Raw genomic sequence first — 26,938 nt, 5'->3', positions numbered from 1 at the left:
TCATATTTGTTTTCATTTAGCAAAGAACTCATATATTTATAATATTTTACCCCCCATCTAGGAATATTATAATTGTTTTCATTTGCCAAATTCACCTTTTTGGTCCCCTGCAAAGACGCTCCATAGAGGTCTTACACATTCCTGTTCAGCTCAAAGTTTTTTATATATGCCTATATTCCTTCCCCTTTTATATTTTTCTATGAGGTTTTTGCTGTAATACAGAAAGACTATAAATTTTTGTATATTTATAATATAAAACACCACTTTGCTAATACTTATACCTCATTTCCTTTTCTCTTAATAAATTGGATAGAACTCCCAGAATAAAATTATTTATTATAGAGGGGAGCCTTACCTATCTCTGACTTTAATGGGTATGCCTATAGTATTTCCTAAGATGGTATTTATACTGTAACCCACATTTTATTAGAAATACTTAAAAATAAATTATAATAAATACTAGTAAATACCCTTTCTATATCTTTCAAGATAACCATAAATTCTCCTTTATCTACCTATTATGTACTGAATATATTAATAGATTTGTTATTATTGGTCCATAATTTCCTTCCTAAAATAAACCCTACTTGGTTATAGCATAGTATTATTTTACTATACAGTTGCAGACAAATTTCTCAATATTTTCTCTTTTAGTTTGTGGTTTCAGGTCTACTACCTTAAAAGGTACCATCCACCCCAAGATTTTAAAAGCTAAATATTTCTACAAATGGCATAATAAATGTAAAAATATATCATTTTGTCAGCCTAGGAAAACATATTTACAGACATAATAGACAAAGGATTAAAATCTCTAATATACAATGCAATAAGAAAAATAAAACAAAAAAGAAAAGACTATAAATAGGAAATTCACAGAATACACACAGGCTCATATACAATAATAATGTATATTATTAATTCGAAGAAAAATTAAGAAAATAAACTACGTACAATGTTAGACAGGATGTGTTAAACATTCACTCTTCTATACTGCTGGAGGGACTATAAATTGATACGACCTTTTAGGAGGTTAATTTTGCATGTTTAACCACAGCTTTCATTCTGGACATCCAATAAGTCATAAATTTCCAAGAAACTCTCCTACAGAATATTGATGTTCTCCTACAGAATGCACGTGTTCACAACAGCACTGTTAATTAATAGAGCAGTATTAGAACCAATCTAAATATGTACAAATGAGGAATGGTTTAATAAATTAAGTTACCTCTGAAGAGTAGAATATCATGCACCTATTTGAAAAGAAAGATCTAAATGTAATGATCTAGAAATATGTCCTTGATGAATGAGTGAAAAAAAAGCAAACCGTATAATAAATTTTTAGCAGATAAACATGTAAATATAAATAAGACCTGGAAGGATTTGCAGCACACTGTTAAAAGTGGTTACCACTAGGGGATGAGCCTAGAAGGGCTTAGGATTGAATTTTCAATTTTTACCCTATATACATTTTTTAAATAGTATGGATATAGATGATTTTTTTACTTTCTCTTGGGTTTTTTGTATATTTTGAACTTTAAAAAATTAAATAATTTGAGGTCTTTGTTACTTTTCACATAAGATTTCTACACGTCTACTCTTGTGAGACCAGTCTGTAGGGTTTTTGTGTGCATTGTCCTATTTAAATATCGAAGTTATACTATCTTAAAAAAATGAATTGGTAGCTTTCCTTTTTCTGTGCTATAAATGTTTGAATAAAATAGGAATCATTTGATTTTTACAAGCCTTCTTAGAATTTAATTGTAAGTCATCTGCATGTGGCATCTTTTGCAAGGGTAGTTCTTGGACCACTTTTTCTACTTCTTCCATGGGTTTTTAGTCTGATAGACTCCCTTCTGTAAATAAATTCAACGTTCATATCTGTATGAACTCGTTTTTCGCAGAGAAGTTTTACTTACTCTACTGTTCATGTCTTCAATTTGCTTTGCTCGCTGAATTCTCCTCATTTCTAGGACCTGCTCTCTCTTCTTTTGCAACCATGCTTTAAACACCATGTCATTCTCTTTTTTCTTTTCTTTCTCTTCTTCTATTTTCCTTTGTTCTTCCTGGTGGAAGGAATATCCAAACACATTAATGAAAAATTAATAAAATTATATATGTGTTATCAAAGTAGAGAGATACATTTTGAGGTCTGAAATTAGGATTCCCTGCCCCTAAAAATTTCCATCTGTAAATTGGGCCTCCCTAAAAAACAGGACCTCTAATTTGCTTAGGGAAAAAAATGAAGACTTTTCAGATAAATTAAATTGTCAAGATAAAGTCTACAATTACATAGATCTACATTATACAACATGCTGTTCAAGAATTCCTTGGATCTCTCCTTCACTTCCTAGTTTATTCTTGGTATTTAACTCCTCCAATTGCAGCTGTGCAAAAGAGAAAAAAACACCACACTCTAGAAGCACTACATGGGGTCTATAAACATCTTAAATCTTAAAATTTTTTACATTATTGTTAAATTTGCTAATTGTGATACACGGCATTGTGGTTACAAAACAAAATGGTATAAACATTTTCTTTCTGACATGTACAATCATTTCTGAAGTGTACAAGTAGCAATGATGGGCTGTCTAGGACTTGCTTTAAAAATACCTCAGCCAGGGACTTCCCTGGTGGCACAGTGGTTAAGAAACCCGCCTAACAATGCAGGGGACGTGGGTTCGATCCCTGGTCCGGGAAGATCCCACATGCCGCGGAGCAACTAAGCCCGTGCACCACAACTACTGAGCCTGCACTCTAGAGCCCACCAGCCACAACTACTGAGCCCACGCGCTGCAACTACTGAAGCCCGTGCACCTAGAGCCCATGCTCTGCAACAAGAGAAGCCTCCGCAATGAGAAGCTCACGCACCGCAACGAAGTGTAGCCCCGGCTCGCCGCAACTACAGAAAGCCCGTGCACAGCAACGAAGACCCAACACAGCCAAAAATTAATTAATTAATTAATTAATTAAAAAAAAAATACCTCAGCCAAAAAAGGAAGAGATGAAGCAAAGATGCCAACATCTCAAATGACTTTTGAATCTGGGTAATGGAGACACAGGGGTTAATTGCACCTTTGTATGTGTTTGAGATTTTTTATTATAATGTTTAAAAATATTTTCAACTAGTGTATAATCATAAAGTAACATTTCTGCTATCAGAAAAATATTTAAGTAATTAGTTAACTATGAGAACCAAATGCACTTTTAAAACTGCATTATTCAACTAATGTTATAAAAGAGAGTTACTTAAACTAGAAGTGAGAGTACCTCACTGGTTTAAGTATAAACCAGTTATGAAGAGTTATAAAATAGTTACTGGGAACAAAGCAGCATGTCATAGTGGAAACAGCACCAAGCTAGAAGTTAGGAGATCTGATTAACAATCATACTGCCATCATAATATGTCAATTTGGGCAAACCACTTAACTCAGTATTCTCATCTATAAAATGAAGTTGTATTAACAAGCTCTTAAGTCTCTTCCAATACTAAAATTTTAGCATGGAAATAAACTGAATTATAGAATCCATGTTTAAACTGTTTTCAAATAATGGAATTCAGAGTTCTTTCCTTACATTTTGACAATATAGCAAGCCCTTCTAATTCTTTTTGATTGAACAAAATATAGGAAGGAACGGAAAAATTCTATCCAATTAACAGCATAAAATGTCTTTTAAAATACCAGTATACTATTTTCTAAGCCCTAAAGGAGCTTACATTATATAATATGTGAATTTATTAAATATTAAATTTTATATTTAAGTTCATTTTTACCAAAAGGATTTTGGATGCCTTGCATGAATATAGACAGTATTGTAATACAATTATGTTTCCAGACAGAACAGCTGGCTTATACAGAAGATATCAGCCAAAGCACAGATACTACAGTTGCCAAAGAGAACAATGAAATGATGCACTTAGTGTAGAGAGATGGAGTATAGCTGCCCAACCCAGCAAATATTTTGCTGGGCATAAAAAAGGAAAGCCTTCCCCTGAAACCAACTAAAAATATTTTAAAGTCTTAGCACTTAAAGACAATGCCTTCAGCAAGTACATAAGCAAAGGGAAATTTAGTTATGAGGATCCTGACATGAGAAAAGTATATCCCAAAACATAGCGTTTGACACCTAAAAAAGAGGATCAAAAGAAAAACAGAACTATCCATCAGTCATACCAGTTAAAGATTACCATTAATTCATTGGTGAAAAGACACTGAAATTATATAAAACCTCCTGCATAACTTTTACAGAAGTATATACTCAAATACACATAGATGTATGTGTGTGTACAGCAAACATATAGTTCAGTTATTCTCAACAAATTCTTTTGTGTTATCATAAAGTTCTGAGTTAACAGATCCTTTAGGTACCTATTATATACCTGAACCAAGTAAGCTGAGTCTGGCCGTTAGAGTTCAGATTTCAGTACCCAAGTAAGCAAAATTGTATTAAGTATGCACCCTTTCAGATTCCTACCTGAGTGTGCTATAGGTGACACATTCTTACTAACTACATTTTTTTATCTTTTTCTGCTAATGTGAGTTTGATTTAAATGCCAGAAATTTCCATAATTTCCTACATAAGGAGAAAATATACCATTTCTCAACAAATGACAAGAAAACTGGGATTTTGACTTTGCTACAGACAAGTTGAGGGACTTCAGTAAAGTTATTTAAACTATCTAGACTATAGTTTTCTCACCTGTAAAATAATCTCTAAGGTTTCTTCTAATTGTAAGGTTCTATTAACTGTGATTCTGTTGCAGTTTGGTATTTACAGTTAGACATTTCATATGGTTCAGCTTCATGCTATCAGGTATCCAGTAAAACAGAGAACCAGGGTGCTGATTTAAGTAATTTAGAGAAAATCCCCCAGTTTTAGTACCTAGAATTTTGAATTATAAAATATTTTTATTTAAGAGCAAAAAAAAAATCCCAAAATAATAATAATTTTGGATTCTGTATGGCATTTTGGAGACATTTCATTTAGATTATGAGGTTCTATTCTTAATCTAAAACTAAAACCCCTGAAATCAAGGAATTGTAATGTTGACGAAAATAATCTGTAATAGGAATAGAAAAGAGTTTTATTCCAGCCAAACTAAGGACTATAGCCCAGGAGACACAAATTCAAGAAGCACTTGAATGGTGTTCCACTGGACTACAAAATGGGGGAGGCATATATATAAGCAAAAACTGCAAAGTTACATAAGTTGTTTGTCAAGAACTAGGATTGAAGCTGGCAAGAAATAAGGGTGCTTGTTAAGCAAGGATCAGTTGGTATCTGAAATGGTTGGTATCTGAAATGGTATCTCAAGGGGAGACCTTGAGAGCATAAGGTTGCAGCTGGCAGATATTATTTTGGAAAGGTCTGCTGATATACTTGAATTTGATACAGTTCAAAAAATTCAAGTTCTCGGTGATACAGGAATACATCTGAAACCACATCCACAATGACCACCCAGTGCCATTCTGGATGCTTGGACCATAGTTTTATATCTTGTCAGAACAAAGAACAAACATCAAGCGTGAGAGGCGTACATCCCTTCAAGGTTTCAAAAGAGACAGATTAACATGTACACAGTAAGTCAGTATGACCTTGGTGTCTGGGAAGGGAACCTCATCTTCAAAGGAGTACTAGCATTGGTATCATGGGAAGTGGGGGAGCATTTATCCTATCTTCAAAGTGGACATTCTAAGCAATCTGGTAAATACATTCTTTTTTTTCTTTAACGGTGAAAGCAGATGTACAATGTATGCTTTACAGGTCATAAGACAGGCTGTTCTAGTTAGCATAAAGTTCAAGACAAATTATGTATAAGCCAGAATGACTTCCCCATACCTCAATATGTGAAAATGTCTTCCATCAGTAGGCCTGGAAGATATATGAAATATACACACACACACCAGAGAATATAATCCAGTCCCACCTGTTGCCTCCTAAACCCCAACAAATTTGTGCCTTCATTTTTTCATCTGACATCTGATTTTCACCTACCTCATAACAAGATTACTTTCAGCAGTCACTTAACTTCTCTGAGCCTCACCTTTAAAATGAAAGGATCAGATGAAGTCATCACTGAGGTCTCCTCTAGCTCTAACTTTCATTCATTACTATGCTTTTGTGATCCTTACAAGAAAGGACCAAGGTAATCACGGTGCTTGTTCCATAAACACAGATTCTTAACACTTAACCACTTAATCTAACAAAAGAGAAACAAAACAAGCAAGTAGATATATAAAATAATTTGAAGAACCATTTCAATTCCTACAGCATTTATAAAACATAAAAACATATTCTACTTTCAATATAATGCCCACTTGTGCTCTCACCTCTCTCTTTAGCTTTTCTCTCTTTTGTTCTAGTCGTTTTTGCAGTTCTTTCTGTCGAGGAGAGAGACGGTATGTTGAGGTCACTGGAGATACATCTGCAGACCGTGTCCTATGATTAGATTTTCCATTCCCCTTACTTCGATCTGAGTTGGCAGCAGAACCTGGATGAGTGTTGGGGTTGGCTGGTGGCTGAGGGATATAAGCCAGTTGCTCTTCTGTTGTTGAGTGAGCTAGAGCATGAATTGTTGCTATTGGCTCTTCTTTCTTGACTCCACTGACAGATAAATTGGGAGGTATGGGTGACAACTGCTGAGGTTCATTTTCTGTATAATTAGCATTATTAATGGGGGACAAAAACCCCTGACTCTCAATGTCTTGTAAATTCAGAAGTTCAAACTTTCCATCTCTCTCTACTAGTATTTTCCTATCCTTGTTTTCTTCAGAATTTCCATCAGTAAGTGACAGGAGCACATTTTCTTGTCCAAATTCATTGGAAATACATAACTGAGACAGTTTTCCAGACACATTACTTTCATTTTCAAGATAATTTTTGTAAGTATCAGTGTCTTCCAGAGGAGGAACTTCCAAATCAACTAATTTGTCCTTGAATTTAAGTTTTCGTTCCCTTTTATCATTCACGGGTTCTTGATTTTGTAGAAGCTTGTTGGCTTGTATAATTTTCTCCATAATATATCTCCTTACTTCCTCATCCTCTTCCTCCTCCAGGTCTTGCTGGCTTTCTAGTTTGGATTCCTGTAAAGAGTTTTCACTGTCTGAATCTGATATGGGATCAGAAGGTTGAATACTTGGTACAGAAATGAAGTCATTTCTTCTTGATGAAACCTCATCCTTGAAAGATTTGTCAGGATCAGAAAGCTGCTTGGTATGTTCTATTTCTGTTTCATTCTCTTCTAAGGCTTGGTTAATATTCTCTTCATTCCCACAAGCCATCTAGAAAAACAGAGTTGAGATTTGTTTTCAGTAAAAATTGACACTCTTTTGTCCATTTATATGTAGACAATCCAAAATGGATTTTCATACTCATGTAATTTATTTTATAAGTGGGAAAATTTACATGCTTCCTGCTCATACTTCACTCATAATTTTCTAATTCATATTTATGAGCACCCCAAGGGAAAAGCACTTCAGGAAAAATTTAACTCTAAATTTGAATTTGATGTTGCTAAGTACTAGACCGGTTTTTTTTTTTTTTATTTTATGCCAATGTATAAAAATGTACCTATAAATAGTACAATATTATTTTAATATTCCTCCCTCTATAAAATTTTCCTCTCTTTACAGTTTCAGAAGAATATATTTCTAAATGTTTTCTCCTTGTAATATTTGTATTTTTCAAAAAGATATCTTTCTCCCCAGGACCATTATAAGGTCACTGCCTTTGGTCAAGTACTAATAATTTTGAGGTTCCTATAATCTTTTCAGATTAGTATTGCTGCTATTTTCTGCAGGACCTATACCCAAATATCAGGTCAAGTTTTAGCTCTGGATCAGATTTTCTTTCTTCAGCTATCTTCAGAGGCTCTAATAATCTATGTTAAACACCATTATATAACTTGGTCTTACTTTTTTAAAAAATTTAATTCCACATGAACAGTAAACCAGCATTATCACATCACAAAACCCTGCTCCACATCTGTTTCTAACTAATGGTTTCTTACCTAGCATCTCTCCTACAAACATGTATCCTCACCTACCAAACACTTTGCCCCTAAAATATATAATTTTTTCTCTTTCTCAGACAATTCTCTCCTCCTGAAAGAGTTCCATGGGAGCTACTCTTTCCTGCTCTCTTCAACCCCTTAAAATTCCCTTCCTCTTTTACTAGCTCAGTCACCATTTCTAACAGCCTCTTCTTCCTAACCTGTACAACACTGCTGTATGTCCAATAAGTAAATAAACCTGACCCCCTAAAATGACTACCAAATAACTAAGACCAACTAAGATCTCTGCCTTGTAATTTTTCTTTTTAGCCTTATTTGATTCTCTGGCTCATTTCTATAGTATCTGTTTCCAAATTCTCCTTTAGCTTTCACTTCTTTGTAAAACCCACCACAATAAAATCTTCCCCCGACCCTCACCCCTGTTTCAAGCTCTGTCATCCATTTTTCCTACCAGCCGCAAAGGAAAAAGTGATTGTAATAATCCACCAGAATGAGCAAGACTCATTACAGCTTTCTGTTTTGACCACTGCTGTATCCTCAGCACTTAGAACAGCCTCTGACACATGGCAGGCGATCATTACTTTTTGTTGAATGAAGAAGAAAGAAATAAAACAATGAATTATCATTATCACTTCTCTAATTCTATTACCCTGTGCTGTGGCTCTCACACTCTTCCAGTCATGAGACCTTGGTTCAGCATTATTGCTCTGGGTATCTCTACCTCTACTCATTCTGATTATTTTTTTGTTAAAGATGCATAAAACTCCCATGTAAAAGTCATCTTAGAAAAGTCTTCACTTTTTACTCTGTTGCCATTTCCAAATATCATCTAACCTATCTGTCTTCTCCATTGCATAAGAAAGCAAGAAGGAACTAAGAGACAGTTGTGATGTAAAACCTGCTGTCTTCATTTCCTCATATTCTTTTCCTTAACTCTCTTAAATCTGGTTTCTGCTGTAACTACTCTGATCAATGTCCCTCTAAAGTCACCTTTTCTTATCCCCATCTTGGTCCTTTTCTTTATTACTTCCCTATTTATTGACAATAATTATATTATGCATAATAATTACATATTATCTACTGTAATACACATATGTAATATAATTAGTGTCAATACATTTGCATATATATACACACATATATATTATATATGGATACACATACACACTGTATATATGTAAAGAGAGAAAGAAGGAACCTTCTGTGAACCAGGAACTGGTTCATTTTCCTGGGCTTCCCTTCTACATGTCTGATAAATAGTACAGAATCATGTTTAATGGATCCACTTTTTCCTACAAATATTCCTATGGCTCAGTCTTTGACCTTTTACTTTTTTCTGTATATTCATTCCCCTAAAATTCACTCTTAAGGTTTCCAATATTAGCTGAAAGACCATGTTTTTGAGGATTTGCTTTATTTTTCATGTATATTAAAAGAATAACCCCATGATTTTACCCAGGTTCATATAAAGTAGAAATTAACTATTTGTTTTTTACTTTTGGTGCAATAAATTATTTATATTATGTAAATTATAATTTTAATTTTTTAATTATAATTTTGGCTTTATTAAGTGCTAACTTAATCGCTGTTCTCTCACTAATTAGTCCTATGCCTTAGGACGTTTAAACTCTCCATGCCTCAATTTTCTCATCTCTAAGATGGGGATAATGACACTTGTTCTATGTATATCAAAGGAATTTTGTGAGGTTTAGATGAAATAATATATGTGAAACTCCTCAAGAACTACAAAACACTTTGTTAATATAATTACTATGAACTCTGTTGACAATTTATATATACCTCTATTATGCTGGCACCACTTTTTTCTTTTTCATTAATCAACCATTCCAGGTCCTTTTCAAAGTCATCTTCATATTCTCCACTATCTTTTGAATCAGTTTCTTTATTTTCATCCATTTTCTGTGTGTTAAAGGAGAATGCTATAAGATTAAAAGAGATAAGGTGTACGTCATGTCCACTTTAGCGGTAGTACGGAGTATGCTTAATTAGCTTACCTTTAACGTTAAAGGTAAGCTAATTAAACATAGAAACACAAATTATGGAATGTTCAGAATAAACGTATCAGTATACCCTAAAAGAGAGACTTAAAAGGCCAGACATTTTCTAGGTGTACCATTCCTAACAACCATTCCACCTCTCCGCAATTCCTGACACCCTATTTACAAGGAGACTGAAAAAGATGGATAAGAAAACTATCTGAGGCTTAGAGAAGGATTTTCCACATCCCTACCAATCATTAAAACTCCTTGTCCAAGTAAGAGCTGATGAATCAGCTTTTTAGTCTCACTCGTTCACATTTTCTCATAGTCAAATAAAAACAATTAAATTAATTCTGATCCTCAGTTTCTCAATCCATCTGGTAATTTATATAGCAAAATTATAATTTGTGATCTGAGAGTTTTTTTTTAACTATGTAACAACTGACTCTCAGTTATAGTAAATACTAATTTCCAGAGAAGTCAAACTGTTGTCAATTCAAAATAAAATATATCTTTTTCATAAAAAAACAAACTGTGATGCCTAGTACTATCTGGAAGGCAGTGACAAGAAAAAACAATGTCAGATGACAGTTAATAAATGTTTGTGAAAATGGTGTAAAACTTTTTATGAAAATACCATTCAGCCATTTTTATGAAAAAAACTAAAGTTATCTGTAAATTGAGGTCAGTTCCAAGTCCTAATTTTTTGGTCCATAATTTTTCAAATGGAGGAAGCATTTCAATCTTTACCTATAACGTGCCTTTATGTGTGTGAGCATACTATATATATGTGTGAATATGTACTGCAATTTTGACAAATATTTGTTGAACACCTACAATATTCCTATAAAAATTATAAAATATGCTCTTGAGCCCTGACACAGAAGACAAACATAAACAAAATACATAAATTTAAAATGTAGATGAAAAACATAAATTGAAAATGTAGGTAAGTGGAAAAAGGGTATATTATAAAGGACTGTGGAAAGAAGAATAAAAAAGCAACTAACTCAGTTTAAAATTGGAAATATCAAGGAAAAATGAGATGGGTTTTGAATAATGAGTACGAGAGTTCATCATCTATCCCAGACAAGAGAACAGCATGAGAAAGAATTAACACGGAAGTGCATGGAATTTTCCAGTGTGGCCTGAACATAAATGTGCTCCTGGAGAAAGGTCTAGAAGAAATGAGAAGGCATCAGTTTGATGTCATATTTTCTTTTCAAAAAGAAAATGGTTGAGGGAAAGTTGTTTATGTAGAACTAATTGTCATGAAATAGCCAAAGGTAGAAATATACAGCAATAATCTGCATACGTTCCACTATTGACTTAAACAAAAAGAGAAATGCTCTATAAATATACTTAGAATTTTAGGTCCAGTTTCAAAAGAACTGTAGAAATATGATCTTCAGGGCCCCAAACACCTGGGACCTTGTTTCTATACCTGCCTTCTCTTGCTCCTACACCAAGAATAAGTTGCCTAAAACCTTTTCTGGAAGTAGAAAGTACAGATGTCAAGAACACATGAAATCTAGGTACATTTTTTAAGATACAAAATGAGAGAAATTATGTTTGATTTGATAAACATAAAACATCAAACTCTGTTGTGGCCATTAGCTTCACTTTATTCTCCCCAAATGTTTGACCAGACTACCTAACCTGGTGCCAATTTTACTAAAGCAAGATTTACATTTTTTTCCTTCTACTGTTCACCACCAAATGATAATGAAAGCATGTGGGAGACCATCTTTCCACTAGCTGTACAAGCACTAGCTAAGAGAAGAGATAACACTATGTGTGAAAAACCTTTTGATAGGTTTTAGTGCACAGTAGGTTCAAAATGAGTTAAAAGGATGAGATAATTCAAATAGATACATGTACCCCAATGTTCACAGCAGCACTATTTACAATAGCCAAAACATGGAAGTAACCTAAATGTCTATCAACAGATGAATGGATAAAGAAGATGTGGTGTGTATATATAAACAATGGAATATTACTCAGCCATAAAAAAGAATGAAATAATGCCATTTGCAGCAACATGAATGGACCTAGAGATTATCATACTAAATGAAGTAAGTCAGAAGGAGGAAGACAAGTACCATATGAGATCACTTGTATGTGGAACCTAAAATATGACACAAATGAACTTATTTATGAAACAGAAACAGACTCACAGACATAGAAAACAAACTTTTGGTTACCAAAGGGGAAAGGGGGTAGGGGAGGGATAAATCAGGAGTTTGGGATTAGCATATACAAACTACTATATATAAAACAGATAAACAACAAGGTCTTACTGTTAAGCAACAAGGTCCTACTGTATAGCACAGGGAACTATATTCAATATCCTGTGATAAACCATAATGGAAAAGAATATGATAAAGAATATATGAATCACTTTGCTGTACACCAGAAGCTAACACAACATTGTAAATCAAGTATACATCAATTAGAAAAAAAAAATGATGAGGACAAAAACATAAATGGGCTCCAAGGCTGAGACCTGGCTGAGGTACAGATAACATAGGAAGCTCTGTATGCAGTTTGTTACAGTTTAGAGAACAAAAGACAAGCTGGAACACATTCAGAGGTTGGTAAACCAGGAGACAGGGAAATAAAAGACAAGGAGAAGGGAAGAAGGCGGGTTATGAGAATAAAATGCCTTAAAGCCAGTATTCTGAGGAATACTTGAAAACCCTCAGAATGTTAGCCCACAGAAGAGAAATCTCCTAAAGGAGAGTCATGACAACTGCTTTACAATATTAAAATGGTCACCATGTAAAGGAGGGTTGGACTTGCATTATTTCAAACAGTAAGACTAGTACCAAGGACTAGAAACTCAGGGGCAAATTTTGCCACAATGTAAGACAGAATTTACATTTTCAAACTTGCCCTGAAGTGAAGTGAGCTGTGTTCCCTGTTGATCAAATGTTTATACAGAGCTCGGAAGATAATCGCAGCGTGACTGTTTCAAAGGAGACTGAAACTTTAGACAAACGATTGAGCTAGATGACCCTTAAGGTTTATTTTAACTTTTACTATAAGACGCAAATTAGCAAATAACTGCCGACTTATGAAATGCAAGAGAATGTAAAAACAAATGCATAGTACCATGATAATGCTTACTCTAAAATAAATTATCAGTGTCTGAATAACTGAGTTCAAGACTTAAATTCTAAAGTCTATTTCATTTAAATGTCACCACCTTTCCTCTGCAGAATTCTTAATATTACTTCCCCTTCCCTCTCAAGACAAGTTAGTTTTAGGCACACTGAGTGTTAATTATTCAACTCAATTATTCAACTGGATAATTATAACTATTTCTAATGTATTAGTTGGACTGTATCCTTCTAGATACTTCTTTTAAGCTAAAAATAGGAAATGGACTTTCTTAAAGGACTCAAAGTAATGCCTCAATAATTTGGAAATCAGAGGTTGAGAGGAATATTTTGAAGTGACCTGAAGAAAACAAATCAATGTTTCAGAGTGAGTTTATTTACCACTGCCTAAGCTGCAAAACAGGCTAAATCACGTGAACTGTTTTGTCTACTTACCTACCAATTAAAAGTAAGTGTGTCGGGGTTTCCCTGGTGGTGTAGTGGTTAAGAATCCGCCTGCCAATGCAGGGGACACGGGTTCAAGCCCTGGTCCGGGAAGATCCCACATGCCATGGAGCAGCTAAGCCCGTGCACCACAACTACTGAGCCTGTGCTCTAGAGCCTGCGAGCCACAACTACTGAGCCCATGTGCCACAACTACTGAAGCCCACGTGCCTACAGCCCGTGCTCCGCAACAAGAAAAGCCATGACAATGAGAAGCCCACGCACTGCAAGGAAGAGTAGCCCCCGCTCGGCTCAACTAGAGAAAGCCCACGTGCAGCAATGAAGACCCAATGCAGCCAAAAATAAATAAATAAAATAAATAAATTTTTAAATTTTTTTAAAAAAGTAAGGGTGCCAAGAATGATGTAGAATAGACTAAAACTCACTGTGATCCAAAACACTTATATAAATAATACTATTTTTCACAGTCACATATGCCTTAGGATAATCAGCTTTATTTTCAGATCAGGAATCTTGAAATTGATTATTTTAAGATGTTTAAGTTACATAACTAATTGTTAGAGTAAGACTTCTACGGAACTCATCAGTGCTTTCCCTTAATTTCATAAAAACATCGTTCTGACCTGTAAATAAATGGTTGCCTGAAGACTCCAGTAGATACGCTTTACTATTCACAAAGTATCTCACCCATGTGAAAACTCAAATTTAAAACTAAAACATAGAATCAGCAAAATAAATAAAAATAAAATAATTACAAACTAAACATATTAGGTATTATTAAATCAAACTATTATGCTATAATTAAAAAGAAAAAAAAAGCCATAGTTGAAGTGACTCAAGGAAGTAAATGAAGTTCATCAAATAACAAGTGCCATTCTTCTCCTGTAACTTCAAAAAATTCATGGATAGTTCCCAAGTAAACAAAGAACATAAATCATAAACTCTTGTAACGAAGTCCCTTAAGCCTTTTTCAAATGCGTCACAGGATATTCAATCCCCTTCAGGTTTTTTAATCTTCATCCCCAGGGTACTGGCCATATGGTACACAGTCTACATTCTGGAACAGAAATACATCTTACACAAACTGAATCACCTAACACATATTCCTTGTGAGTTTCACACATTCAATGTGTATCATCAGTAAAAACCTATGTAGGTGGCTTAGGCCAGAACCACCCTCTTAATAAGGAACTGCAGCAAGAGACAGAAATTAATTCCTTCCTCTTATGTGTCTGCTAAATCCCATGTGGTTATGTGACTGCAGATTTTTTAGTGTGAGTCTAAACTAAGTCCATATATACACACAATTTTGATAACTTTCTTTCAGGATTCAAAACACTCAAAAATAATTTAATCTAAATCATTGACTCCAGTCATACTATTTTAAGCTTGTTTAAAATCTAAGAAAACGGGAAGAACGTCAAACAAAACGCCTTTTAATATAAAATAAGTACTTAAGCAAAAGCTAACCAATAATCACATCATGAAACCATCTGGCCCATTCTTACTGCGGCATCCTACCCAGACTGTGATCCCATCAGTAAAAATATTTTTAAATCATAATCTGTCACACAGTATGACGATAAACAATATTTTACAAACATCGGTGGTAATTTTAATTTCTAGCCAGGGTCCCAAGGTACCACCGACTAACAATACCTTAGCCTCTTTATGGAAGCTAACATTTCAGGAGTGACTTTTTTCTCCCAGGGATGAGAACTTTTAGAGGCGAAAGAACATGACAAAAATTAGAAAGGAAGCTACCCTGCGAGGGGTTTCCCTCATACAGAGCGAAGTAAGGCGGAATTGCCAGGCTTCCCCGCCAGCGCCAAGCTCCGTGGACCCCGGACTCAGAAGGATGAGGCGCCAGCACGAAGTCTCCTCACTCGCTTCTCTACCCACCTTTCCTCCCAGCTGTCCCAGACGTTTACCCCTTTACCCTCTCTCCCACCGTAAATATCTCCGCATCATCCTTCCCTTCGCTCCCTTTATATCCCCTCCTGCCTGTGTAAGACGCAGCGGCTGGGGTCACAAAGTCGGCCAGGGGAGTTCTCCTTTCCTCCTTTTTCTAAGCTCTGACAGTGAAGCGAGTGAGACCCCAGAACCTGCGCTGCAGCAGCCAGGACCCGGCTGCCATGGCAACGGCGCGTCTCCGCGTCTTCCATCCGGGCCTCTTTCGCTGCAAGGGCGCAGGAGACCAGCGCAGACGCAGACGATAGCCTAAGAATACCTACCTCTCCAGGCGCTCTTCCTGATGCGGCAGACGACCTCTCTGGCTGCGGTTTCTGGGGAAACGACCAAGAAATCCAAGCATCACCCGCAAGTTTCACGAGCGTTAGTAAGAACTGGGGAAAGTTTACTCTCTGGGTTGAGTTTTCCAACGTGTGTCTCTTGCCGGATACGGACTTTATTAGAATGAATTCTAGAGGTATATTGCCGTAAGTTGTTTTCTTCACCATTAACTTCCAAAAGTAGTTTCAGCTTTCATTCGTAGATAAGCACATTGCTAATTAGTGACCGGAAGATTCCCCATCCCACCCCCATCCCCCCTAATCAAAACCAAACTTTTGCAGCTAGAAGTTATCATACTAAGTGAAGTTAAGTCAGAAAGAGGAAGACAAATACTATGTGATATCACTTGCATGTGGAATCTGAAATATGGCACAAATGAACCTACTATGAAACAGAAACAGACTCACAGACGTGGACAACAGACTTGTGGTTGCCAAGGGCGAGGGGGTGGGAGAGGAAAGGACTGGGAGTTTGGGATTAGCAGATGTAACCTATTATATATAGGATGGATAAACAGCAAGGTCCTACTGTATAGCACAGGGAACTATATTCAATCTCCTGTGATAAACCATAATGGAAAAGAATATGAAAAAGCATGTCTATATGTGTATAACTGAGTCACGTTGCTGTACAGCAGAGATTGGCACAGCATTGTAAATCAACTATATTTCAATAAAAACATAGAGTAAAATAAAATATAAACTTTTATTGCCCAAGAGAATGGTCAAAGGAAATAGGATGTTTGCTCCAGCTTTCAAGCATGTCAAAATGGTCATCTAGAATTTTCTCAAATCCTCTTTAAAGGTCATCTTTATGTATGAAGGGGGAGCAAGGTGATTTTGGGGCTGTGGTGACAAATGACAAGATTTTAGGAACTGTCCATTCCCTACCAGACATAAAGCAGGGAGATATGAAAATATTTCCTCAGCACATTCCATTCATATTATTTTTGTTTATTATTAGGATTTCTATCATTTGGTAAAATGGGGAGCACCTTTTCTCCAAAGAGGAGCAATATAAAACTGAATTTTTAAGTATTCTCCAAACTGTACAGTAGACTAAGTTAAAAAACATAGAAAAGATTTAAGGTTAAGATTAATTACAATATTGAGTGCACTTCCTAGCTACAGTGTAGAATGTATAGTTGTAATGACCTAATGTTTCTTCTGCTGCAGGACTTTGGTCTTAGGCCAAACACTTGAAAGAGACAAAAAATATAAAATTATCAAGTGTTGAAGGTCAAAGGAATTTTAGTCAAATCTCCTTTAGTGAACATGGAATTACTACAAAGCTAAAGTTGACCTTACGTTTCTGAACTCCTAGTTGAATATTTTTTCCACTGACCCTCCTAAATATTTTAAGTATTTTTGCAAATATTAATGGAATATAGCACCATTGTTCATAATATCCAAAAAGCAGAAACAACCCAAATGGCCAAAAAATAATGAATGGATACATAAAATGTAGTATATCCATTCAATGGAATATTTCAGCTGTAAAAAGGAATGAAGTACTGATAAATATTCAATACTACAACATGGATGAACCTTGAAAATGTTACTGAACTGGTCAACCGGACCCATGCTTAGAGAATAGATCCTAAGTGTTATCACCAAAAAAAGAAAAGTAACTATGGGAGGTAATGCATGTGTTAATTAACTTGATTGTTGTAATCATTTATACTTATAAATATTATATATAGTATAATATTTAATAATATATAATATTTACATATAAAATATTTATATATATAAAGTCATCATATTGTACGCCTTAAAAATCATGTCATATAACCTAACTATATACAATTTTTATTTGTTAATTATACCTCAGTGAAGCTGGAAAAATAAAGTCCTCTTTTCTCTTCTCTCTAGTGTGAGCCCTTTGGACTACCAATGACTGCACAAGGAAGGAGAATTAAGGAAATATAAAAACAGGATGATTTAGGTAAATGCAGGTACAAAAAGAAAAGTTTTCTGCTATCCAGGCCCTTTCACTTAGATGGACTTTAATGCCCTTCAAAGTCAGAAAATGTTAAACATCAATAAATGACTGTGTTTTAGTAATAGGCAGCAGAAATGTGTTTGGAATTTATGACTCATCAAAGACTGGGATTTTTTTTTTTTAATTGGGGTATAGTTGTTTTACAATGTTGTGTTAGTTTCTACTGTACAGCAAAGTGGAGTTCCCTGTGGTATACAGCAATTCTCATTAGTTATCTATTTTATATGTATTAGTGTATATGTGTCAATCCCAATCACCCAATTCATCCCACCCCCCACCCTTTCCCCCCTTGGTGTCCATATGTTTGTTCTCTACATCTGCATCTCTATTTCTGCCTTGCAAACTGGTCCATCTGTACCATTTTTCTGGATTCCACATATATGTGTTAATATATGATATTTGTTTTTCTCTTTCTGACTTACTTCACTCTGTATGACAGTCTCTAGGTCTGTGCACGTCTCTACAAATGACCCAATTTTGTTCCTTTTTATGGCTGAGTAATATTCCATTGTATATATGTGCCACATCTTCTATTTTTAATTAATTAATTAATTTATTTATTTTTGGTTGCGATGGGTCTTCATTGCTGCGTGCAGGCTTTCTCTAGTTGTGGCGAGCAGGGACTACTCTTCGTTGTGGTGCATGGGCTTCTCATTGCGGTGGCTTCTCTTGTTGCAGAGCACAGGCTCTACGCATGCAGGCTTCAGTAGTTGTGGCTCACGTGCTCTAGAGCGCAGGCTCAATAGTTTTGGTGCACGGGCTTAGCTGCTCTGCTGCATGTAGGATATTCCCAGACCGCACTTAGAACCCATGTCCCCTGCATTGGCAGGCAGTGGATTCTTAACCGCTGTGCCACGAGGGAAGTCCCCATCTTCTTTTTTTTCAATTAATTAATTTTTTTTTATTTGGGTATAGTTTTTTTACAATGTTGTGTTAGTTTTTACTGTACAGTGAAGTGGAGTTCCCTGTGCTATACAGCAGGTTCTCATTAGTTATCTATTTTATACATAGTAGTGTATATATGTCAATCCCAATCTCCCAGTTCATCCCACCGCCCCTCCCCCTCTTGGTGTCCATACGTTTGTTCTCTACATCTGCATCTCTATTTCTGACTTGCAAACCAGTTCATCTGTACCATTTTTCTAGATTCCACATATATGCGTTAATATATGATATTTGTTTTTTTCCTTCTGACTTACTTCACTCTGTGTGATAGTCTCTAGGTCCATCCACGTCTCTACAAATGACCCAATTTCATTCCTTTTTATGGCTAAGTAATATTCCATTGTATATATGTACCACAACTTCTTTATCCATTCGTCTGTCAGTGGACACTTAGGTTGCTTCCATGACCTGGCTATTGTAAATAGTGCTGCAGTGAACACTGGAGGTGCATGTGTCTTTTTGAATTATGGTTTTCTCTGGGTATATGCCCAGTAGTGGGATTGCTGGGTCATATGGTAGTTCTATTTTTAGTTTTTTAAGGAACCTCCATACTGTTCTCCATAGTGGCTGTATCAATTGACATTCCCACCAAAAGTGCAAGAGGGTTCCCTGTTCTCCACACCCTCTTCAGCATTTGTTGTTTGTAGATTTTCTGATCATGCCCATTCTAACTGGTGTGAGGTGATACCTCATTGTAGTTTTGATTTGCATTTCTCTAATAATTAATGATGTTGAGCATCTTTTCATGTGCCTCTTGGCCATCTGTGTGTCTTCTTTAGAGAAATGAAAGACTATGGGATTTTACAAATCGCGATCACTGTGTATATGAATAGTGCCATGTGTTTTCCCTCTCCACTGGTTAATTTAATACTAGTTATAACTATAAATTTCGAATGTCCATTCTGAAAAAATGATCCAAGAAAGAGATAAAACTCCCCCAGTTTTCTGTCATTGTTCATTATACATAGTATAGAAATAAGTACACAAAATGAGGAAGAGAGCAGCATAAAGTTGAGCAACTCTCTTTCAATAAAAAAAACACTTTGAAGGCTTTGATTTAGAAAAGCCAATATTTATTTAACTTAAGTACCTGGAAGAGATTAAATAAATGCCAAGAATTAAGAAGACATGACTGTACATGTCTTCTATAAAACTGTTCAAAGTAATACACTTTACAGACGATATTCAGATTCTGCATAGAGTCACAATATTCTAAATCATTCAACAAATATTACTCAGCACTTAAATGGCAGACACTGTTCTAGATACTTGGACTATATCAATGAACTATCATATTCCCTGGAAGTCAGAGTTCCAACTATCTCAAACACCTAGAACCCAATTGCCAAAAAAAAAGGTGCAAAAGTCTCAGAGTCCTTTGCCTTACTTTATTCTAATAAGTTCAGATCTCTGAGTTCCTAGCCCAGAAATTAGAATGTTATCATTTGAAAGGAGGGGAAAAAGAAGAGGTGAAATTTTAAGCATGTATTTTTCTGAATTTTATACCTATACATTCCACCTTTAAGGCTCATTTATTTACAGAACACAAGGGCTTTATAATGTTTACATACATGTATTTGAAATCGATACATTAACATCTGGATCTTTTGTAAATTCAAAAAGCTATTTTATAATGTAGGGAATATTTTCTTTAGGAAGTGAAAAATTCACTGCCTTTATGGAGCTCACCTTCTAGTAGGGAGAAAAGACAATAAATAATAAACATACTAAATAAGTAAATCATATTGTGTGTTAGAAGGTGAGAAATGATATATAAAACATAAAGCAAAGAAGAGAGGATCAGAAGTGTGGGGCTATGTTGTAGTAATGGGGCTGCTATTTCAAATAATTTAGTCAAGTTAAGCCTTATTGAGGTGACATTTGATACTTTTAATAGTAGTTATACACAGATTTGATGTATAATAATATTTATCAATTACATATATATTACATATCAGATATATCTTATATCTGGATATAGCTATAATAAAAATATAGCAACTGCTGAAAAAATCAAGAAATTCTTTCTGTAGTGCACTATTATGAGTGTGTCACAGTAAAGGCTGGAGAGCTTGAGTTTGCATATGACCCTTAGCAGCAGGACAATCCCTTTTTCAGCTTGTATGCCAGCAATAAGTACATCCCTTTAACACAAAAAAATTATTCAGCACTTGTTTCATGTGTTCAGCACTTTTGAGTGTATGCCCAGCCCCCATAAGGCAGAAGTTTCAAGGGATCTCCTGCTATGAGGCTCTAGCTTACTCAGTATGTGATTAGAAATCCTGAAATCTGGGAGAAGGATTTTATAGAAATAAATTATAAAGGGAAAGAAGCAAAATGAATCAGAGGTTAGCCTTTGAGGAAAAACAACAAACATAATTTGCCTTTTAAATTATTGATAGGAAAACCCTCTGTTTATAAGTAGTGTTTTATTGCCTGATTGAATAATTACTCTTTGAAACTACCCATATGGTTAAACATTAAGTGCCGTTTGCTAAGCTGTCCTATAGGTCTAGCTCTTTGCAGTTTTATAGCAGAAGTTGCACTTTCTTGACTTATAGACATACATATTTAATGTGAAAAGCAAAAAATAATTAAATATGAAAGCTAAACTACAAAGGCTCTATTTAAGGTATACAAATAGTATTGATGACTAGTGATAAGAATGACCCTGCTTATCGTCTGTGCGAGATCAAATAATTGACTCATCAACATGAGGAAATGCACTTCAGGTCACTCTGTTGTCATAAAAATACTTTTAAATTAATAATCTCTATAGTCCTTCATGTTCCACTTATATTCTTTACTATTAACATCACTCCATAGAAAGGCAAAGTACATTTTGGTTTACTGAAGGTAATATACAATTAGGCATAAAATTTGCCTGGGATTAAGTTTATATTCAACATGTTCCCAAAGGGATTTGAAGCTGCTTGCAATACCATCCTGGATACAATGAATGGTAGATATAGATGAAGCGAATGCCAGTATGCTAACACTAAGAGTCAGTTCAGTTTCTGTAACTGAGTTTTCAAATTTTAAGCAGCTAGTGTAAAAATGGAAATAAAGTACACTTTCTAGCTCTTAAAAGAAATCACATGTGTTCCTCAAGAAAAACCTGTTGTCCTGGCATTTATTTTTAAAATAATTTCTTTGGTGGGGTTTTTAGTAGGAGTAGTCGATGAAAGGGACAAGGCCTTCAGTAGCATTTTTATAACAAAGTTATAGACAAGTTCCCTAAGGCTGTTCCGATTTTCTTGAGAATAATAATTTTTTAAAGCTATACTTCAAAACCATAAACTTAAAAAAACTGACTTTGAATTCTTCCAACTTTTTCTCTTCACCTATGCCTGGTGAATGTCTCCTGCCTTAAAGTGACAATCCAATAGCAATGATGGCTGTCTCTCTTCTCTGGGGATGGCAATATCATTAAAGCTCATTACAAAACTTGGATATGCAAGAGTACCTATGCATTAACTGAAAATGGACTCATCTTGTCTTCTGAATCTACATGCAAAGAGTGAATGCCTCCCTAGAACGTATATGGCCACAACCAAGAGGTTCATGTCAGCAAGCCACACTCTTCTAAAAATGTAAATCAGATCATACCCCTCTCTGACCTTCCAATGCTATTAGAATAAAATTCAAATTCCTTAACTTACTTCCAAGATTCTGCATAATCGGGCCCCATCTTACTCCTGTAATCTCACCTCCTACCACTTTGCTGCTCATTTATGATACACCAAGCACCCTGACCTCCTCTGTGTTCCTCAAGTACGTCGAGCTCTTTTCCATCTTTGCTGTTTCCTCTGCCGGGAATGCTCTTCCCCAGATATTTGCACTTCTAAATCCTTCTCATCCTTTAGGTAAGAGTGGACATTCTTGCCTTGTTTTTGATTTTAGGGAGAAAATGCCCAATTTCTCACCATTAAGTATGATGTTAGGTGTAGGTTTTTTGTAAATGTTCTTTATCAAGTTGAGGAAGTTCCTCTCTATCCTTAGTTTACTGTAAGTTTTTTGGGGTTTTTTTTTTTTTTTATTATCATGAATGGCTTTTGGATTTTGTCAAATGCTTTTTCTACATTAATTGATATGATCACATTATTTTTCTCTTTAGCCTGTCGATATGGTGGACTACATTGATTGATTTTTTAATGTTGAGCCACCTTGCACACCTGGAATAAATCCCACTTGTTTGTGGTGTATACTTCTTTTCACTGCTGGATTCAATTTGCTAATATTTTGTTGAGGATTTTTGCTTCTATGTTCATGAAAGATTTTAGTCTGTAGTTTTTCTTTGTTGTAAAGTCTGTTTGTTTTTGGTGTTAGGGTAATGCTGGCCTCATAGAATGAGTTAGGAAGTGTTCCCTCGGCTTCTGTTTTCTGGAAGAGATTGTGGAGAATCGGCATTATTTCTTCCTTAAATATTTGGTAGAATTCACCAGTGAAACCATCCAGGCCTAGTGCTTTCTATTTTGGAAGGATATTAGTGATACAATTTCTTTAATAGCTATAGGCCTATTCAGATTGTGTTTTTCAAGTTCGTTCATTCATTTCATCTAAGTTATCAAATTTATGGGCCTAGAGCTGTTTATGTTATTTCTTTATTATTCTTAAGTGTCCATGTAATAATCCCTCTTTCATTTCCTTTTGTTTTAAATTTTATTTATTTATTTATTTATTTATTTATGGCTGTGTTGGGACTTCGTTTCTATGTGAGGGTTTTCTCTAGTTGTGGCAAGTGGGGGCCACTCTTCATCATGGTGCATGGGCCTCTCACTATCGCGGCCTCTCTTGTTTGCGGAGCACAGGCTCCAGACGCGCAGGCTCAGCAATTGTGGCTCACGACCTAGTCACTCCGCGGCATGTGGGATCTTCCCAGACCAGGGCTGGAACCCGTGTCCCCTGCATTGGCAGGCAGATTCTCAACCACTGCGCCACCAGGGAAGCCCCCCTCTTTCATTTCTGACATTGGTGATTAGTGTCTTCTCAGCCTGGCAAGAGGTTTATTGATTTATTGATATCTTAACAACTGTGTTTCATTAATTTTCTCTGTTGATTTCTTGTTTTCAATTTCATTTTTTTCTGCCTTTTAAAGATTATTTATCTTCTTCGGCTTGCCTTAGGTTTAAATCGCCCTTTTTTCTTTAGTTTCTTAAAGTGGAAGTTTATATTACTGATTTTGGATCTTTCTTCTTTTCTAATATATGTCTTTAATGTTATAAACCTCTCTAAACATTGCTTTTGCTGCCTCCCACAACTTTTGATAAATAGTATTTTCTTTTAGTTCAAAACATTTTTAAATTTCTCTCAAGACTTCTTTTTGACAGGTGTTATTTAGACATGTGTCTTTTAACTCCAAATATTTGGAGGTTTTACAGTTATCTTTCTGTTATTTATTTCTAGTTTAATTTCATTGTGGTGAGAAAATATAATTTGTATGATTTCTATACTTTCAAGTTTGTAAACGTATGTTTTACAACTAAGAACGTGGCCCATTTTGGAAATTGTTTATTCAGTTTTGGAAAAAATGTGCATTCTGCTGTTGTTTGATGGAATATTCTATAAATGTCAATTAGATCAGGTTGATAGTGCTTTTCAGGCCAACCATATCCTTACTGATTTTCTGCCTGTTTGATCTATCAATTACTAACAGAGGGTGTTGAATAATTTAACTATAATAGTGTATTTTTCTATTTTTCCTTTTAGTTGTCAGATTTTGATTCATGTATTTCAAGGCTCTGTTGTTAAGTGCATTCACACGAAGAATTGTTACGTCTTCTTAGAAAATTGGACTCTTTATCATTATGTAATGACCCTCTTTATATCTGCTAATTGTCCTTGTTCTGAATTCAGTTTTGTCTGGAATCAATATAGCTACTTCAGCTTCCTTTTAATGATTGTTAGCATGGTATATCTTTCCCCAGCCCATTGCTTCTAATCTATTCATACATGTGTCTTTAAAGTGGGTTTCTTATAAATAAGTTAGGTCTTATTTTTTATCCACTCTGACAGTCTCTTTCCTTTAATTGTTGTATTTACACCATTTACATTTAAAGCAATTATTGATATACTTGGATTAATATCCTCCATGTTTATAATTGATTTCTATTTATTGCATTTATTCTTTCTTATGTCTCCCCCCTTTTTTTCTGCCTTCTCTGGTTTTAGTTGAGCATTTTATATTACCTATTTTATCTCTTCTCTTAGGATAGCAATTATACTTCCTCAAAAAAATTTTTGGTGGCTGCCAAGTTTACAGTACATTTTTAACTAATCTAAAATTAATTTCAAATAACACTACTGCTTCATATGTAGTGCAGGTACCTTATAAAAGTATTCCCAGTTCCTTCCTCTGATCCTTGTGACATCGCTGTCATTCATTTTACTTATCCATATGATATAATCACTCAATACATTGCTTCTATTATTACTTTAAACATTTTAAGGTTTAGTTTTTAATAAATTAAGATTAAATAAAAATTTATTTTACCTTTATTTATTCCTTTCCTAACATTCTTTCTTTCTTTATGTAGATCCAAGTTTCTGACCTATATGTCATTTTCCTTCCCCCTGAAGAACTTCTAATATTTCTTGCAGGATAGAACATTTTAATACTTCTTGCTTGTGCTGAATTCTCTCAGTTTTTAATTTTCTGAGAAAATCTTTATCCTGAACAAAAGGACAATTTTGTTGAATACAGAATTCTAGGTTGATGATTTTTTTCCTTCAATATTTTAAATATTTCACTCAGCTTTCTTTGTGCTTGCATGGTTTCTGACAAGAATCTGCTATAATTCTGTGTTCCTCTATAGGTAAGATTTTCCTGCCTCTGGCTTTTTCAAGATTTTTAACTTTGTCTTTGGTTTTCTACAATTTGAATATGACATACCTTAATGTAGTTTTTTTTTTCTTCGTGTTTTTTGGTTTTTTGTTTTGTTTTGTTTTGTTTTTTACCCTGCTTGGTATTCTCTGAGCTTTCTGGATATGTGGTTTGCTGTCTTTCATTAATTTTGGAAGGTTATTCGGCTACTATTACTTTGCATATTTCTTCTGCTTCATTTGTTCCTTCTCCTTCTGGTGTTCCAATTACATGTATGGTACATCTTCTATAATTGTCCCACAGTTCTTAGGCATTCTATTCTTTTTTTCATTCTTTTTCCTCTTTGCCTTAAATTTTGGGAAGTTTCCATTGACCAATCTTCAAGTTTACTGGTTCTTCTGCTGTGTCAAGAGTAGTGATGTATGCCTTTTATGGAGTCATCAGTTCTGTTACAGTGCTTTTGATTTATAGCATTTCCTTTTGATTCTTTCTTAGAGTTTCCATATCTCTGCTTATATTACCCATCTGTTCATGCATGTTTTCTTATACTTTCCATTAGAGCCCTTAACATAATGACCATAGTTAAATTCCCAATCTGATAACTCTAATATCTCTGTCAAGCTGGGCCTGGTCCTGTTGCTTTCTTTGTCTTTTCAGACTGTGTTTTTTCTTGGCTTTTAGCATGACTTGTAAATTTTTTTGTTGAAATCTGTACATGATATATCAGATAATAGGGACTGAAGCAGATAGGCCTTTAGTGTGAGATTTTATGTTAATATGGTTAGAAGTTGGGCTGTGTTTAATGTTTTCCATAGCTGCATGTGCCAGAGGGTTCAAATTTCTCTAGTGTCCTTCTTTTTCTCTCTCTAGTTTTTGGGGCTTCCATAAGAACTCCTCCTCAAAGAGAGCTTGCATCTCCTTCAGCTGTAATTCACTGTTATTCTACTGGAGCCCTACTGGTATGGTGGTAAAGTATGGAAGAAGAGAATCATTCTATAATCTTATGATTAAATCTCACTCTTTCAGTGGGCCTTGGTCCCTGGGCCGTGACCTTCTCAAGTGTTTCTTAGCTTCCCCCTCTATCTATTTAGGTGAGACAGAAAGGCTAGAGGGAACTGGAGTTGAGGACATGCCCTTCCCTCACATAAGATAAGGCTCTGGGAAAGTCTTTTTCCCTGGAGATTAAGCCTTTGTTATGAAGAATGTCTAGGCTTAGATATTCACAATGGTTACTTTCTGCCTCTAGCTACAGAACTTTTTCATCTTCCCCAAATGAAAATTTGTACCTGTTAAACAT

At 35.0% G+C, this 26,938-nt stretch overlaps 1 protein-coding gene and 1 long non-coding RNA gene across 8 annotated transcripts in view; one reads left to right on the top strand and one right to left on the bottom strand.

Moving 5' to 3' along the window:
- The window catches only part of CCDC181 (coiled-coil domain containing 181), a 56,048-nt gene extending 40,314 nt beyond the window's left edge, over window positions 1-15,734 (bottom strand). For 2 of the 7 annotated variants that reach the window (XR_014244430.1, XM_082391278.1), the window contains exons 1-4: window positions 15,342-15,510; window positions 9,812-9,931; window positions 6,330-7,280; window positions 1,917-2,063 (exon numbers count right to left, since the gene is read on the bottom strand). Coding sequence is in view for 6 of the 7 variants with exons in the window: in XM_082391278.1 (XP_082247404.1) it covers window positions 1,917-2,063; window positions 6,330-7,280; window positions 9,812-9,931; window positions 15,342-15,362 (1,239 nt within the window). In the remaining variant the exon portion in view is untranslated. The other 5 variants (XM_082391279.1, XM_082391280.1, XM_082391277.1 and 2 more) reach the window with 5 other exon arrangements.
- The window catches only part of LOC309636198, a 937,790-nt gene that overhangs the window by 867,514 nt on the left and 43,338 nt on the right, over window positions 1-26,938 (top strand). The window lies entirely within an intron of this gene.

Source organism: Balaenoptera borealis (genome assembly GCF_965194805.1).
Source record: "Balaenoptera borealis genome assembly, chromosome: 1".
Lineage (NCBI taxonomy): Eukaryota > Metazoa > Chordata > Mammalia > Artiodactyla > Balaenopteridae > Balaenoptera > Balaenoptera borealis.
This window is presented reverse-complemented; position numbering and strand designations above follow the sequence as displayed.